Genomic DNA, 13869 nt, shown 5'->3' on the forward strand with positions numbered 1-13869 from the left:
GAGATGAGCGAATTATTCAAAAATTCGATTCGGCCGATTCGCCGAATTTCAGGAAGAAATTCGATTCGATGCGAATTTATTCGCTACGAAGTTAACTTATAAAAAGGGTTTCTAGGCTTCAGAGAGCCTTTAAATTAGTGCAGAACACTGTACCTTTAATTTAAATGCCCTTGGAGATGAGGAACGAGAAGGAGAAGGATGAGAAGAAGGAGAAGGAGAAGGATGAGAAGAAGGAGAAGGATGAGAAGAAGGAGAAGGAGAAGGATGAGAAGAAGGAGAAGGATGAGAAGAAGGAGAAGGATGAGAAGAAGGAGAAGGAGAAGGAGAAGGATGAGAAGAAGGAGAAGGAGAAGGATGAGAAGATGGAGGAGAAGGAGAAGGATGAGAAGAAGGAGAAGGAGAAGGATGAGAAGAAGGAGAAGGAGAAGGATGAGAAGAAGGAGAAGGATGAGAAGAAGGAGAAGGATGAGAAGAAGGAGAAGGATGAGAAGAAGGATGAGAAGAAGGATGAGAAGAAGGAGAAGGATGAGAAGAAGGATGAGAAGAAGGAGAAGGATGAGAAGGAGAAGGATGAGAAGAAGGAGAAGGATGAGAAGAAGGAGAAGGAGAAGGATGAGAAGAAGGAGAAGGATGAGAAGAAGGAGAAGGATGAGAAGAAGGATGAGAAGAAGGAGAAGGATGAGAAGAAGGATTAGAAGAAGGATGAGAAGAAGGAGAAGGATGAGAAGAAGGATGAGAAGAAGGAGAAGGATGAGAAGAAGGATGAGAAGAAGGAGAAGGATGAGAAGAAGGAGAAGGATGAGAAGAAGGATGAGAAGAAGGAGAAGGATGAGAAGAAGGATGAGAAGAAGGAGAAGGATGAGAAGAAGGAGAAGGAGAAGGATGAGAAGAAGGAGAAGGATGAGAAGAAGGAGAAGGATGAGAAGAAGGAGAAGGATGAGAAGAAGGAGAAGGATGAGAAGAAGAATGAGAAGAAGGATGAGAAGAAGGAGAAGGATGAGAAGAAGGATGAGAAGAAGGATGAGAAGAAGGAGAAGGATGAGAAGAAGGAGAAGGATGAGAAGAAGAAGAAGGATGAGAAGAAGGAGAAGGATGAGAAGAAGGAGAAGGATGAGAAGAAGAAGAAGAAGGATGAGAAGAAGAAGAAGGATGAGAAGAAGAAAGATGAGAAGAAGGAGAATTCCAAGCCGGCAAAAAGTGTATCTGCAGAGCTCCGCTATTTCTTAGCGGAGCTCTGCAGATACACTTAGCGGAGCTCTGCAGATACACTTTTTGCCGGCTTGGAATTCTTCTTATTTTCATCCTACTTCTTCTTCTTCTTCATCCTCATCCTCTTCTTCTTCTTCTGAGGATGAGGATGAAGAAGAAGAAGAAGAAGAAGTAGGATGAAAATAAGAAGAATTCCAAGCCGGCAAAAAGTGTATCTGCAGAGCTCCGCTAAGTGTATCTGCAGAGCTCCGCTATTTCTGACAGTTCTGTGACATTCACTCCATACAGCGGTTGAAACATTGTATCTATTTGTTTCCATAAATGGAACCATTTATGGAAACAAATAGATACAATGTTTCAACCGCTGTATGGAGTGAATGTCACAGAACTGTCAGAAATAGCCTATTTCTGACAGTTCTGTGACATTCCCTCCATACAGCGGTTGAAACATTGTATCTATTTGTTTCCATAAAAGGTTCCATTTATGGAAACAAATAGATACAATGTTTCAACCGCTGTATGGAGGGAATGTCACAGAACTGTCAGAAATAGGCTATTTCTGACAGTTCTGTGACATTCCCTCCATACAGCGTTCGAAACATTGTATCTATTTGTTTCCATAAATGGTTCCATTTATGGAAACAAATAGATACAATGTTTCAACCGCTGTATGGAGGGAATGTCATGGAGGGAATTTTTCCTGAAATTCGTATCGAATTCCACTTCGCCTGGTTCGATTCGCTCATCTCTAATTGCAATCCATGCAGAACAGTGGCTTTGTCAATCTCAAGCTTAGCACATGCACTTTGGAAAGCCATTATTCTCAATGACCATGTCCTTTGCACACAGGAATGCTGAACATTTTTAAACACTGTAAAGTCCCAGAGCAAATGGTGAGAAAGGTGAGTAGACTCTAGGCCAGGGGCAGACTGACCATTTGGAAACTCGGGCACTGCCCAAGGGCCGGGGTCAGTAGGGGGCCCCATGAGATGCCCCTGGTACCTTTTTCATAGCCTTTTTTGAGTTTGGGCAAGGACACAGGGGCCCCATGATCCCCTATTGCCGGGGGCCCCATGAGTTGTCAGTCCATCTCTGCTCTAGGCAATGCACTTATCTTTAAAACTATGCTTTTTTCTTTTTTACTTTCAACTGTGTGGTGTGACTGCACAAACTGTTATGTCAGACTTGTCATACTTAATATCCAGGCATAAAGTAAAGGGATTTGCAGTAACCATGTATAACCAATTGTAATGCAGTTCTCACTACAATGCCTGCTCAAGCTGCTGACTGCTGTTTTACTATGAATAACAATGCACTTGCTTTGCACTGTTATTAAAAAGAAATTATACATTTCCTGAGCTGAACATATTTTAAACACAATGGGCACATTAATGCATGCTAAAAGCACAACATAAAAGTGTTTTTGAGAAAGCTCAGAAAGGGGAAAACTGATTGTTACACCAACAAATTAGACCCAGAACCACAAATCCACAATCTATCTCTTGAAAATATAATATGTGCCAGACTACATTTCCTATCAGGATCTGTTTTCTGATAAACTTCTGTTTTTAGTTGTTAACATCAAAAGCTGCACTAAAGAAGATATTTTATGTTTCCTTCACTCTTAAAGTGGACCTATACTAAAAACTAAAGGTTTGCTAGCCAATACCTAGAAATGATAACTGTGCTTAAACAGTATCCTAAAATCCTATTTTTTGTCTTAGCAGTTCTTGTGCCTAGGCACTCTTGTGCATTACGCTTCATACCTGATCATTAATTTTACTTCTTTCTAGTGGTCGTAGATGGATTGAAATTCCTTGCCGAATTTCGATCCATCTATGACCAGCTAAAGGCACTGTGCCTCTGATTACTAGTCTCATGAGATTTGGAGTGAGATATGGTGCTGTCACTACTGTGCTACTCACTTTTCTCTTTGCTAGAGAGAAATCTACAAAGGCAAGCATTTGTGGTTTTAGCACTTCTGCTGCTTATGTATTCCTCTATTGGTCAAAAGACCACTAGCCATCAAGAGGGCTGCTCTGATATGAGAAAGCAAAGCCCTGCACATCTACCAAGATGGTTAGCCATCACCTTTCACCTCTACTAAGATGCTCACAAAGACGCAGTGTAGATTAGAATAAGTGATTGTAAGTCAGAAATGAGGAAAATACACTAATCTGCTTTCCTCTACTTGCATTTTTTGGGCACAGCTTCCACAGTATATTTCCTAATGATCCCAAATTATCCCAACCGCGGAAATGCACGCTAATTACAAAGCTATCACTTGATTCAAGTTCTCTTGTTCCAGAAGGACTAAATTGGGTCCAGTTAGAAACAGCTGAATTCAGTTACTCAGAATGTGGCTGATTCATTCAGCACTAATTGGCTAGCTAAATATATTATGAAGGAGACAAGGTGACAAATTTAGCAACAAATAGACAACAGTACATAGGTTTTTCCTGCTCGCTTGCAATCAGCACTTTGTAACATTTAAATGATGGCGTAAGACATGAAGAACAACTGCCAAATTAAAACAACATATGAGACACAGTGCAGAACACAGCATTAGGGATTATTACAAAGTAAAATGATTTCAATTAAAAACAAGTGTAATAAAACCCACCAAAATGGCACAAAAAACATAATAAATAACATGAAAAGGAGGATATCTACATATTGGAAGCCAAGACATTTTTTAATATGTCAGTGTGATGAAGATTCTTGGTGATGATAGTATTTCCTCTCAAGGCTCGCATTTACAGTTTTTTTTTAATTTAAAATAGAGGTGATAATGGTTGTTTCAAAACCAAACTGACCCTCCATTGCTACCATAAAAAATCATATATTATAATTATGTGGTCCTTGAAAAGCATAAAGGCTTTATTTGAGGCCCCCATAGTATAACTGGTTGCCTACAACTGGCTTAGAGAACTGCATGTCTCAGTAAGTCATCTACTGTAAGTTTTAACTGCTACAAGAACACGCTAGACTCTTCTGGGCAGGTGACCAAACTGACATCTGAGTAGAAACAGGTTAGAGTAGTAAACCATATGGAAACAGTGTGAGAATTCTAGTCCAATAATGCCAACTGTTTCTTTTTTATTTTTAGGCTAAAGATTAGGTAAAAATATGTTATAGATAGCTCGGAATTCAAAGGAAATGTTCTAGTCTAGCGTGCCTTGCGAAAATGATACATCACATTGACCCTCACTTAGTATTCGTGAGTTATAAGGGTTTAGCTATTGGAGAACATCTTTTACACTTTACTGTTAAATCAGGTTTGTTGTAGTACAGGTTTACCATATAGTATATTTTTATTGTGACCTATTGACAGCTAAAAAAAGAAACTCTGTCGGAAATAATGCTTATTGTAAATCCATTCAGAATATTCAAATATTTCTGTAGGTGCAAAACTACAGCTGTACCTACAGGTAGTTTATCTAATTTGGTGCTAGCATATAAATCCTATTTTTTTTTTCAGGAAAATGGGCAGCTTATGGTATATGAATTGTCAGAACAAATAAGCTTTATATGCTATAGATGTGTGAAAAGTTGAGTGATAGAGACAGAAAATCTCTGACCACTTACTATTCATTATGAAGATTGTAGAAAAGCTCCATTCTGAACTCGGAACTTACTATCAACAAAGATGTGATCAGTACATAAAAGATCATTTGATGACCAGTTTTTTGCTAAACAATGGGAATCACAAAACCTCATGATTACTACAAAGTGTATCTATGTCATTGTGATTTGTTTGCCTATTTGCAGGTTAATAGTGTGCATATATAAATGGCTCTTGTCCGTGTTTTACTGATTAATTGTGTTACTCTACGCATAAAGTTGCAATGATTTTTGTTCCACTGTTAAAATTAAAAACATTCCCACCGCTAATGATATAAAACTGTTTTTTTATTTATTTGATTCACGTTTATATATTGATGAAAACATTTTAATAAAGATCAACAATATACAAAGAAAATCTAACAATAAACACATTTGATTATTAAAATGTGTTTATTGTTATATTATTGTTATATTGTATTCTCTCGTAGTGGCAATTACATGCAATTATCTGTAAACCTCCTGAAGAAGCCAAAAATGTGGCGAAACACGTCGAGTGGGAATTGTTGCATTGTGAACTCTAAGTCATATGGAGCACCTTGTTGGTTTTACGTTTTTCACAACTACTAATGTGATGTCGTTTTTTATATAACAATATGTCATAAAGCTTTGTATGATTTTAGTACAACATATAATGTTTGGAACGTTTTGAGCACCTTAAAAATCCCTTTTTCTTTCTATACTGTTGGCTATTTACTATATGGGATGTGGTGCTAACTGATCTCCAGTCCACCTGAAACAATCTAAAAAATATTTTAATAAAGATGTGCTGGACACACCATTTATATTTGTCCCAGACAGTATCCATTTTTATAAAAAAATACATTTAGTTCAGTATTATATTATCCATCACAAAATTATGTACATTAGGCTCATATGTGTTTTCAATTCATTGCGAAGGAACACACTAGTTAGGTGTTAATTTAATCTATAAAGCTGTCCACTGCTAATCAGAACTATTTGTCTAATGTGATAGAGTTGTAGAAATGTGACAAAAAAAGGAAAAATGAAGAGATGCCCACTGACATAATATGCAGTAAATGTGTTATTGATTTGCAGGATAAGAAAAAAATGTGATAGCCCTAACAGACAAAAAACACGTAGAAATCCTATAGATGCTTGGAAATATTTTACGAGAGTATCTCTGGTAATTTACGATTCAAGAATAAATTTATTAAGATTTAGCTGCTTTAGGCAACACAAAGACTTTTTTTCATATAGCACTGCACCCAGTAAGGTGGTAGAAGTTCCAAAAAAAAAATAAAGGCATTTTTTTTCTGCATTTTGAATAAAGTAAGGGAGGGTTAAGGCAACTGTCAGTGTTTTTTGCCATCTGTGGGGACATTTCCAATCACTTATTGTCTCACAGCCAAATCAAGAAGTGAAATCCCTCCAGTGCAAGGGAATCCGTAGTTGTCACCAGGGTTACAAGAACCAGTGTTCCCACTGGAAAATTTCTCTTTTTTTGTCTTCTCCTATTCTGGCGACAACCCGAATTTTAGGATTTTCTTTTACTTTCACTTTTAGTGATAATAGTAAACATGACTCATAGAGAAGGTGAATCTCCCCTACAGGAGCACGGACCGCAATAACATTATAGGAGTTCTAATTGTTCTGCAATTAGTTCTATCCAAAACTTTCAAAAAAAAGTTTTCACTTTAGCCAGATTTTAACTACAATTTAGTATTAAACAGAACCCTAGGAGGAAAAAGCTAATTTCCTTTCCAATATATATATATTCCATATATCCACTTCTACAGATAGACAAAAACTGATTTGCATGGTGTGCAAATTTATAATTGTAAGATAATGAAAGTTTTGGCTTTATTAAACTTTTGCTTGTTGATAAGGGGAAAAAGATATTGACTACTATGTTTACAGCTATATAATGCTTCACATTTCTACACTTTCACAGATTATCATCAACATCCTGTAAAAAAAAGAGATAAATTGAAAAGGCACACAAAGTTTGTAGAACAAAATCTTTAATAGGAAGCACAGCTTATTTAATTCAGGTTCCCACAAATGTGATATGAAAATTCCCTTATTGCTTTACATTCTGCACTGTGTCTTATAGATATTCCTGATAACTTGTGTTGAACACAGGAGGATGCGGATAAAAAGTACTCAAAGGTGGAAAAACCAGTAGGAAAAAAAACACAAGAATAAGAATTTGTAAAGTGACAGTTGGGGGAGTCAGAAATGAAGTCATCAACCAAAAATCACCTGAAAAGCGGACTGAGCATCTGTTATTTTCTTCTGCAGAGGAGATCGGTCAAAATGGTGCATTGATTTGCTGATTGTCAGTGCTTTGTGTACAGCTTGGCCATTCTTCTCAATTATGGCCAAGGCTTTTTTACAGCTCTCTTGATATGTTATTAGCTCCTACAATATGAAAATAAAAATAAATATTAATTCTGTCATTCTGCAATGCTTGATATAAACTTTCAATTAATACAACTATGCTAGAATTCAATTTAGACACAGTTATCATTAATGCTTTTTTAAAAAACTGTCCTTATGAGGTGGCTAATTTTGATCTATGTGTGCATCAGGGTCGTATACAAGTCAATCTATTGATTGACTTGTGTACAACCAGCCTGTCGGGTTTTTCCCAAATGATGGCTATAGCCGGCAACACTAGTTATTGTGTTCTGCTACCAGGTAAGGTTCCCTGCTGGGAGAGCTATGTTGATGGGGAAATCAAGCACTTTTCTTTCCTTCCAGCCTGCCTTAGGTTTAGACCTTTAGAATGTTTGATAAATCAGTCAGGTTCTGTGACTTCAGTACTATTGCTAATAAGACCCATTGTTATCTGAGCATGTTACAGTATGTATGGCATAATATTATGTATGCAATCTCACATTACAAATACTGTTAAACATTTACTAGCTCAGAACTGGTGGGATTATCTACAGTATCTCACAGAAGTGAGTACACCCCTCACATTTTTGTAAATATTTTATTATATCTTTTCATGTGACAACACTGAAGAAATTACATTTTGCTACAATGTAAAGTAGTGAGTATGCTAACTTTTGTTGCCAGCGGTTTAGACAATAATGGCTGTGTGTTGAGTTATTTTGAGGGGACAGCAAATTTACACTGTTATACAAGCTGTACACTCACTACTTTACATTCTAGCAGAGTGTCGTTTCTTCAGTGTTGTCACATGAAAAGATAGAATAAAATATTTACAAAAAAGGGAGGGATGTACTCACTTCTGTGAGATACTGTATGTACTATAGACATATAGGGCTTAATCTGGTTTAGCAAATAGCAGTGATGTTGATCTGACCACAGTAGTTGCTGCTTTACTGCTCATTTGTTACCATCAGTGCTTTCTACACTGGCTTAGTTCAAAAGTAATGTCAACTAAATATTTCTAGACACTGATACATAGAATAAAAATAGAGATGTATTCAAATTGTTTGCTACTGCACACACAGAAGGGAGAATGCCAGCTACACAATTCATTAGTCTCAGTTCACTAAGATGATGGCATATCTACCTTCAAAATATGGTTTTTCAATTGCAAACAAGAAAATTGCATATGATGATGAAAACACTGCATACATTATGCTTTTGTGAACTGACCTGATTGTTGCATGATACGCTGCAGCATGTAGCAGTAGTAAGGACTACCCTATTATACATACCCGCTGCTTCTGTTTAAGAACAGATGTGGATTGCAACTCCATGTCTGACATTGAGATAATTCCAGTTAGTTTCTCAAGAGTCTCATAAAAAATGGTCATGTGATTCTCGAACTCTCCAAGTGGCATAAGAAGTTGTTGCGATTCATACAATAGTGGAGGATATCTCTCTCTTATCTGAGGATAATGAAAAAAAAAGTTATACAGTCCTTCATGTAGAATAGTGAATCAATTGAAAAACACGCCCCAAGTTTTTCATGTTTTCATCATATCCTAATGGCTACTTTACAGCAGGTGGTTATACTGTATCTTTAGATTAGCAAATTTCTTTCTGTGCCGATATTTATTTTACTTTGATTAGTCATGTCAAATTATAAAAATACCCTACAAGACAATTTGGTCAGTAAAGTAAATAACACCCACAATCTGTTAAAGACTAGTTGAAGGCACAGGAAAAAAGATATGCAAAACAGATATGCAGACAAATAAAAATTGCAATGGCAATCTCCATTTTCATAGTGTTATCTGCGCATTCCTATTACAACAAATGTGCAGAGTGTTTAAATATGGTTGTGCAGTCCTATAAGCAACATATTTAGACCTAGTACTCTCAGTAATCAGCTCTCAGTAAGAGTACTGGCTTAACCAATCCCCTCACCTTCTCTGAAATATAAGACTAAGGACACTTGTGGCTAATAGACAGGTCTGTCAGCACCGAGCATTTGAGTGTGAGATAGGAAGCAGTATTTTTAAGTGAGAAAAAAGAACATATAAGGTATTGTCATGCAAATATCAGTTGCAAATCATCCTATGTGGGGGACTGTATATGTATACGAGGAATAATAGGACTGTCAAATGAATTTACTCGATTTAGTTGGTCCTTGATTCTTGCTACAGCTGCCAACATCTCACTGGCTTCAGATGGTGGAGTTTCCTTTGTAAGAAGCTGAGCCATCCTTGTCACTGACTTATACTGGGCTTCTATGATTGGCATTTTCTGTTTAATATCCTGTAATAAATAGAAAGTAATTGAAAATGGTTAGTTTCTGTGTCAAATCATGACTAAGCACACAGCTAAAAATAAACAGAGCTCTCTGTTCTTTCACAAATGGATATCATACAACGAACACGAAAATCATCTAAAGCAGCTAATGCTATGTAAAATTAAATCCCAAGCAGATGTTCAAACTTCAGTCCCTCTACCTACAATTGCTTATTGCACATATTACAGATATGTGACTAGGGCTTGTATTTTGCAGAGAAGGAAGCACCATAGTTGTGACCCTCTTCTCCTATGAATCACGCCAACCTTTAGCTGATGGTCCAGCAAAGAAGGAAGCAGGTTGCACTTAGATCCAAACACTGACAATCTATTAATTTGAACATAAACAGCAGATAGTCTACAACTAATGCCAGGTCAATGACAGAAATGCCTCAGTGGAGGAGGTCCCAGGTGGGAATCCTCTGTTTGCTTTTTCTGCATTAATAACATTTGTCAGTGTATGAAACAGCTTCCTTCTTCTTTGGATTTGTGAAGTGTGTAGAGTAGAGGTTGAGCCCCTGCTGGTGTTCTGCACCTGGTTTTCTGGAAGAATGACCCAAGTACCTTCCAAGGTTGATTTGTAATTTATATTACAAGGGCTGAAATCAATATTGAGCTCTGAAAGCTAATTAGTGCTACCTGTTAACTATTTTTCTTATGTCCTATGGTCCTAGGGATGGTTAATGTGAGGACACCTTCAAGTACGGCATTGTTTTCTGCACCAAAACCTATGAGAACTGAGCTCCCAACACTGAAAGTTTATGTGTCAGGAAATATTTGCATCTTGTTAAATAAAATATTATATTTCTAGTCAAATTGAATTATTGGACTGCTTTAAACAAAAAACTGGCTGATAACTTCAAAAAGCATTTGTTTGCATTTACAAGATAAAGGACGGGTATACTTTTATATAAACTATCACCAACAGCCTCCCCCTCTAACCAAGCTAATCCAAAGTTCTACTTTCAGATGATACACAGTACTAAATTCAATACATCACAAAAAAAGAAGAAAAAAGAAAAACAACATTTAAAGATAAAAAACATGCCTCTAAATCTTGAACAAACATCTTGACATTTAGAAAGGACACTTCCAGAGGGATGGAAATTCTTTCATTGCCTCCTTCTGCAAATGCTGCCAGTGCTATCAAACCTTCCGCATATTCCTTCTTTGCCCGCTGAAAATCATCTGCTCTAGCATACTACAAAAATGAACAGCAAAACATTAGATAATTTTTAAGAATACACAGGGGCTGTATATACAAAAATACATACAATACAAACACAAAAACAATATTATTTTACAATGTAGTGGCAACACCAGATCTAACTAGCTACTTATTGCAGCCTAAAAAAGTGTTAGCTTCTAGTGAATATTCACTTGCGCTAAAGCGAATATTCACTTGGGACAAACCATTTAAAGCCAACAGTTAGGTCAAATTGAAATGAGTTCCACCTCAGACTCAGCTAAAACTGATTAAAGTACAACAAAAAAAAATTATTTACCAGTAGGCCTTTGCCTAAAGTATATCTAAACGCAAGAACAAAAATGCAATTTATTGCATCTTACAGTCAGGTAATCCTTTAACATATGTATCAAATGCAATAACAATAAAGCAAATAAATGTTCTGCCATCTTGATGCTATTAACATAAATATTTGGGTTTCATTTTGGCACACATACCTACCACTTAGGAAACCTGCAATGAGAGAAAAATGTAAGATGCCATTGCTGTACTCTCTTTCTGAAAATACTAGAGGACTGGCTGGCCTGCTTACCCTTTTGTGCCTTGAAAAAGTTACTGGGAACAAGTATTTCTAAGGATTTCTGACTTTTCTTGACATTTCTATTCTGCATACTTGTTATGGGTCTCAGGCCTTGAAGTCACAATGTAAGCATGATAGTAAAGCAATTTGCATTTTCAGAGAACAACAATTACAGATGCAGCTAATTTTTTCATGGAAAATTTACTTTGTTTTTCCAGATGTGACATCTTAGGTTTCTGGAGGATGATGGAAAGCTAGGCCACCTAACCATTTTTTTTACATCTCTTGAGCTAGTCGCATGTAGGGCGCTAGATTTGGATGCTCTTTATGAGGTTCAAATAGCCCTTTCAAATTATTTTCTATGATAGGGAACACAAAAGGAAAAGTGTGGATACCAAAAGTGTTCAGGAACAGCCAAAACTGAAAAGTAAACAAGAACAGAGTCAAGAAGTATAAAAGGGAGATCTTGCCTTTGGAGTCCCTAAGAAGCAAAAAGACCTGCAGGTGACATAGATATTCAAAGAGTGGGAGATGGAGACAAATTTACTCTCCATAGCCTTGTGAACAGGGTTTTACTGGTACCACACCCCTAATCAGAAATGTATTAAATAAGACCCTAACCAAGAATAACTAAACGTGCTTTGGGGGTACCAAACCATATAAATCAACATTGCTTATATAAATAATATAAAGACAATTAATACAATTGAACACCTTTTAGTAGGTTAAAAGACCACCAACAGGTGGAACATGACTGTCAAACACATACATAAAAGAACATAAATTCAATTGATGAAAAAGCCACAGTGATTGCCACCTATGTCAAAGACGCAAATGGGCATCGTGGGCATCAGCTAAATTGTGATAAGTTGCTGACATCTAAATAAAGAGACAATACCCACTTTTTCAAGGAAAACAAAACACAAATTCCTACAATAAAGCAGAGGAAAGACTCGGGCACAGGACCCGGAAGATTGTAGCCATCACTGTAGTAGTGGCAACTTTAATTATATTAGTTTATGGAATATCACTATTTATTAAGTAGAATGAGCACAGATTGGATATAGAGACATAGAGATATATATGTATACAAATAGGAGCGCGGCATTATTAATACCTTATATATTGATCTGACACTACCAAGTGAGTTTGTGTAAGTGCCAGCGCACCTAACACAAAAAACTAGCACATAATTGTTTAACACCCACAGAATACCTCATTCTTAATAGCTCACAAGGATTCACATTATATAATGTCTTTTTGGTATTTTAGATAATGTTACCCAAGATACATTTATACTAGAAGCCCTCTCCAAGGCCCTGTTCCTTCCTGTTGCAAAGATATTCTTGTGCATTGGAAATCAGAAACTCCCCCTACTATGGAGGATTGGAGACCGAATACGGGAACCATCTTACGATACGATTGTTTAATTTACCAACATCGTGGGTGCCCAGGTAAATTTGAGAAACTCTGGGAAGCATGGTTGGCCACTCCGAGTTTAGCCCCATTGGATTTGGTAATGCAAAGGCTGTTGTAATTATCCTTTCATGATGTGCTCTGCCTGTTGTGTTGTTCACCTGGAATATCATGTAAGAAGATCTATCTGCTGTATTTTCCACTGGTCCACTGTTGGAGGGGAACATCTACTGCTCTGTGTCTGTGGAGTTCTGCATAATAATACCACAATCTTGTTGTACTTGTTTGTTCATTGGACAACTGGTAACACTGGAAATGTTCTTTTAGTACTTTTGTTCTTTTTGTTAATGGCTGATTCTTTCGTAATGTGTTATACTTGGTACTGCATTCTGTACTATGTATGCCTTAAACATTAATAAATAATATTTCTGATTTAAAAAAAAGAGCACCACTGTTACTTTCCAAACAATTCCAAATCTACTAGGAATCTGCAATGGCCACTAAAAAGATGCCAGTCGAACAGTAAAGTAGAATTCTGGGATACACCTAACTAATCTTAAACCCCCCCCCCCCCCCCCCCCCACTCCTAACACCTAAGCTAACTAACCTGAGTAAAATAGATCTGTATACTTACCAATTTTCAGGCTGCTCCAGACGGGTTATGTGACCCAACTCCCCTGTGTCAGCCAGCGATGCCTGCAGGGGAGAGGAGGGAGTGGCAACAGTGGATGAGCCACAGTAAGTCTATGGGTAACGTTGCCATTCCCAGGCAGTGCCAGCTGTTGTCAAGACCTCTACCCTGAAGCTGGTGCTGGCTGACATGGGAAATCATGTGACCAGAACAGCCTGGAAATACTTAAGTATACCAATCCATCATACACAGGTTAGGTCTGAATAGGTGTTGGGGGAGAGGGAGGCATTTTTAAGATTTTTGCCCATCTGTGTGAATTCCAGCAGCTTCTTTCACATTCTCCATAATATATAAATGAATACAAAATCTACCAGAAAGAGTGAGAGCCCTCATAGAGGCCAGAGCAGACATGTAGATATGGGAAGTCAAGTCTAGAGAGCTCAACCCAACACAAACCCTGAATGGTATAAGAAAATGTCAGTTGGATTAGCTCTTCAGTATTTACCAGAAAATGAAGTATTAGTT

General features: G+C 37.2%; 1 protein-coding gene across 5 annotated transcripts in view; it reads right to left on the reverse strand.

The window, feature by feature from the left end:
- The window catches only part of SYNE1 (spectrin repeat containing nuclear envelope protein 1), a 662466-nt gene that overhangs the window by 382861 nt on the left and 265736 nt on the right, over positions 1 to 13869 (reverse strand). For all 5 annotated transcript variants that reach the window (XM_089694288.1, XM_089694287.1, XM_089694289.1 and 2 more), the window contains exons 18-21: positions 10580 to 10732; positions 9355 to 9498; positions 8493 to 8666; positions 7060 to 7218 (exon numbers count right to left, since the gene is read on the reverse strand). In XM_089694288.1, coding sequence (XP_089550414.1) covers positions 7060 to 7218; positions 8493 to 8666; positions 9355 to 9498; positions 10580 to 10732 — 630 coding nt within the window. The remainder of the gene's footprint in view (positions 1 to 7059; positions 7219 to 8492; positions 8667 to 9354; positions 9499 to 10579; positions 10733 to 13869) is intronic.

This window comes from Staurois parvus, unplaced genomic scaffold (genome assembly GCF_062004578.1).
Source record: "Staurois parvus isolate SC_StPar_1 unplaced genomic scaffold, SC_StPar_1.0 ptg000657l, whole genome shotgun sequence".
NCBI lineage: Eukaryota > Metazoa > Chordata > Amphibia > Anura > Ranidae > Staurois > Staurois parvus.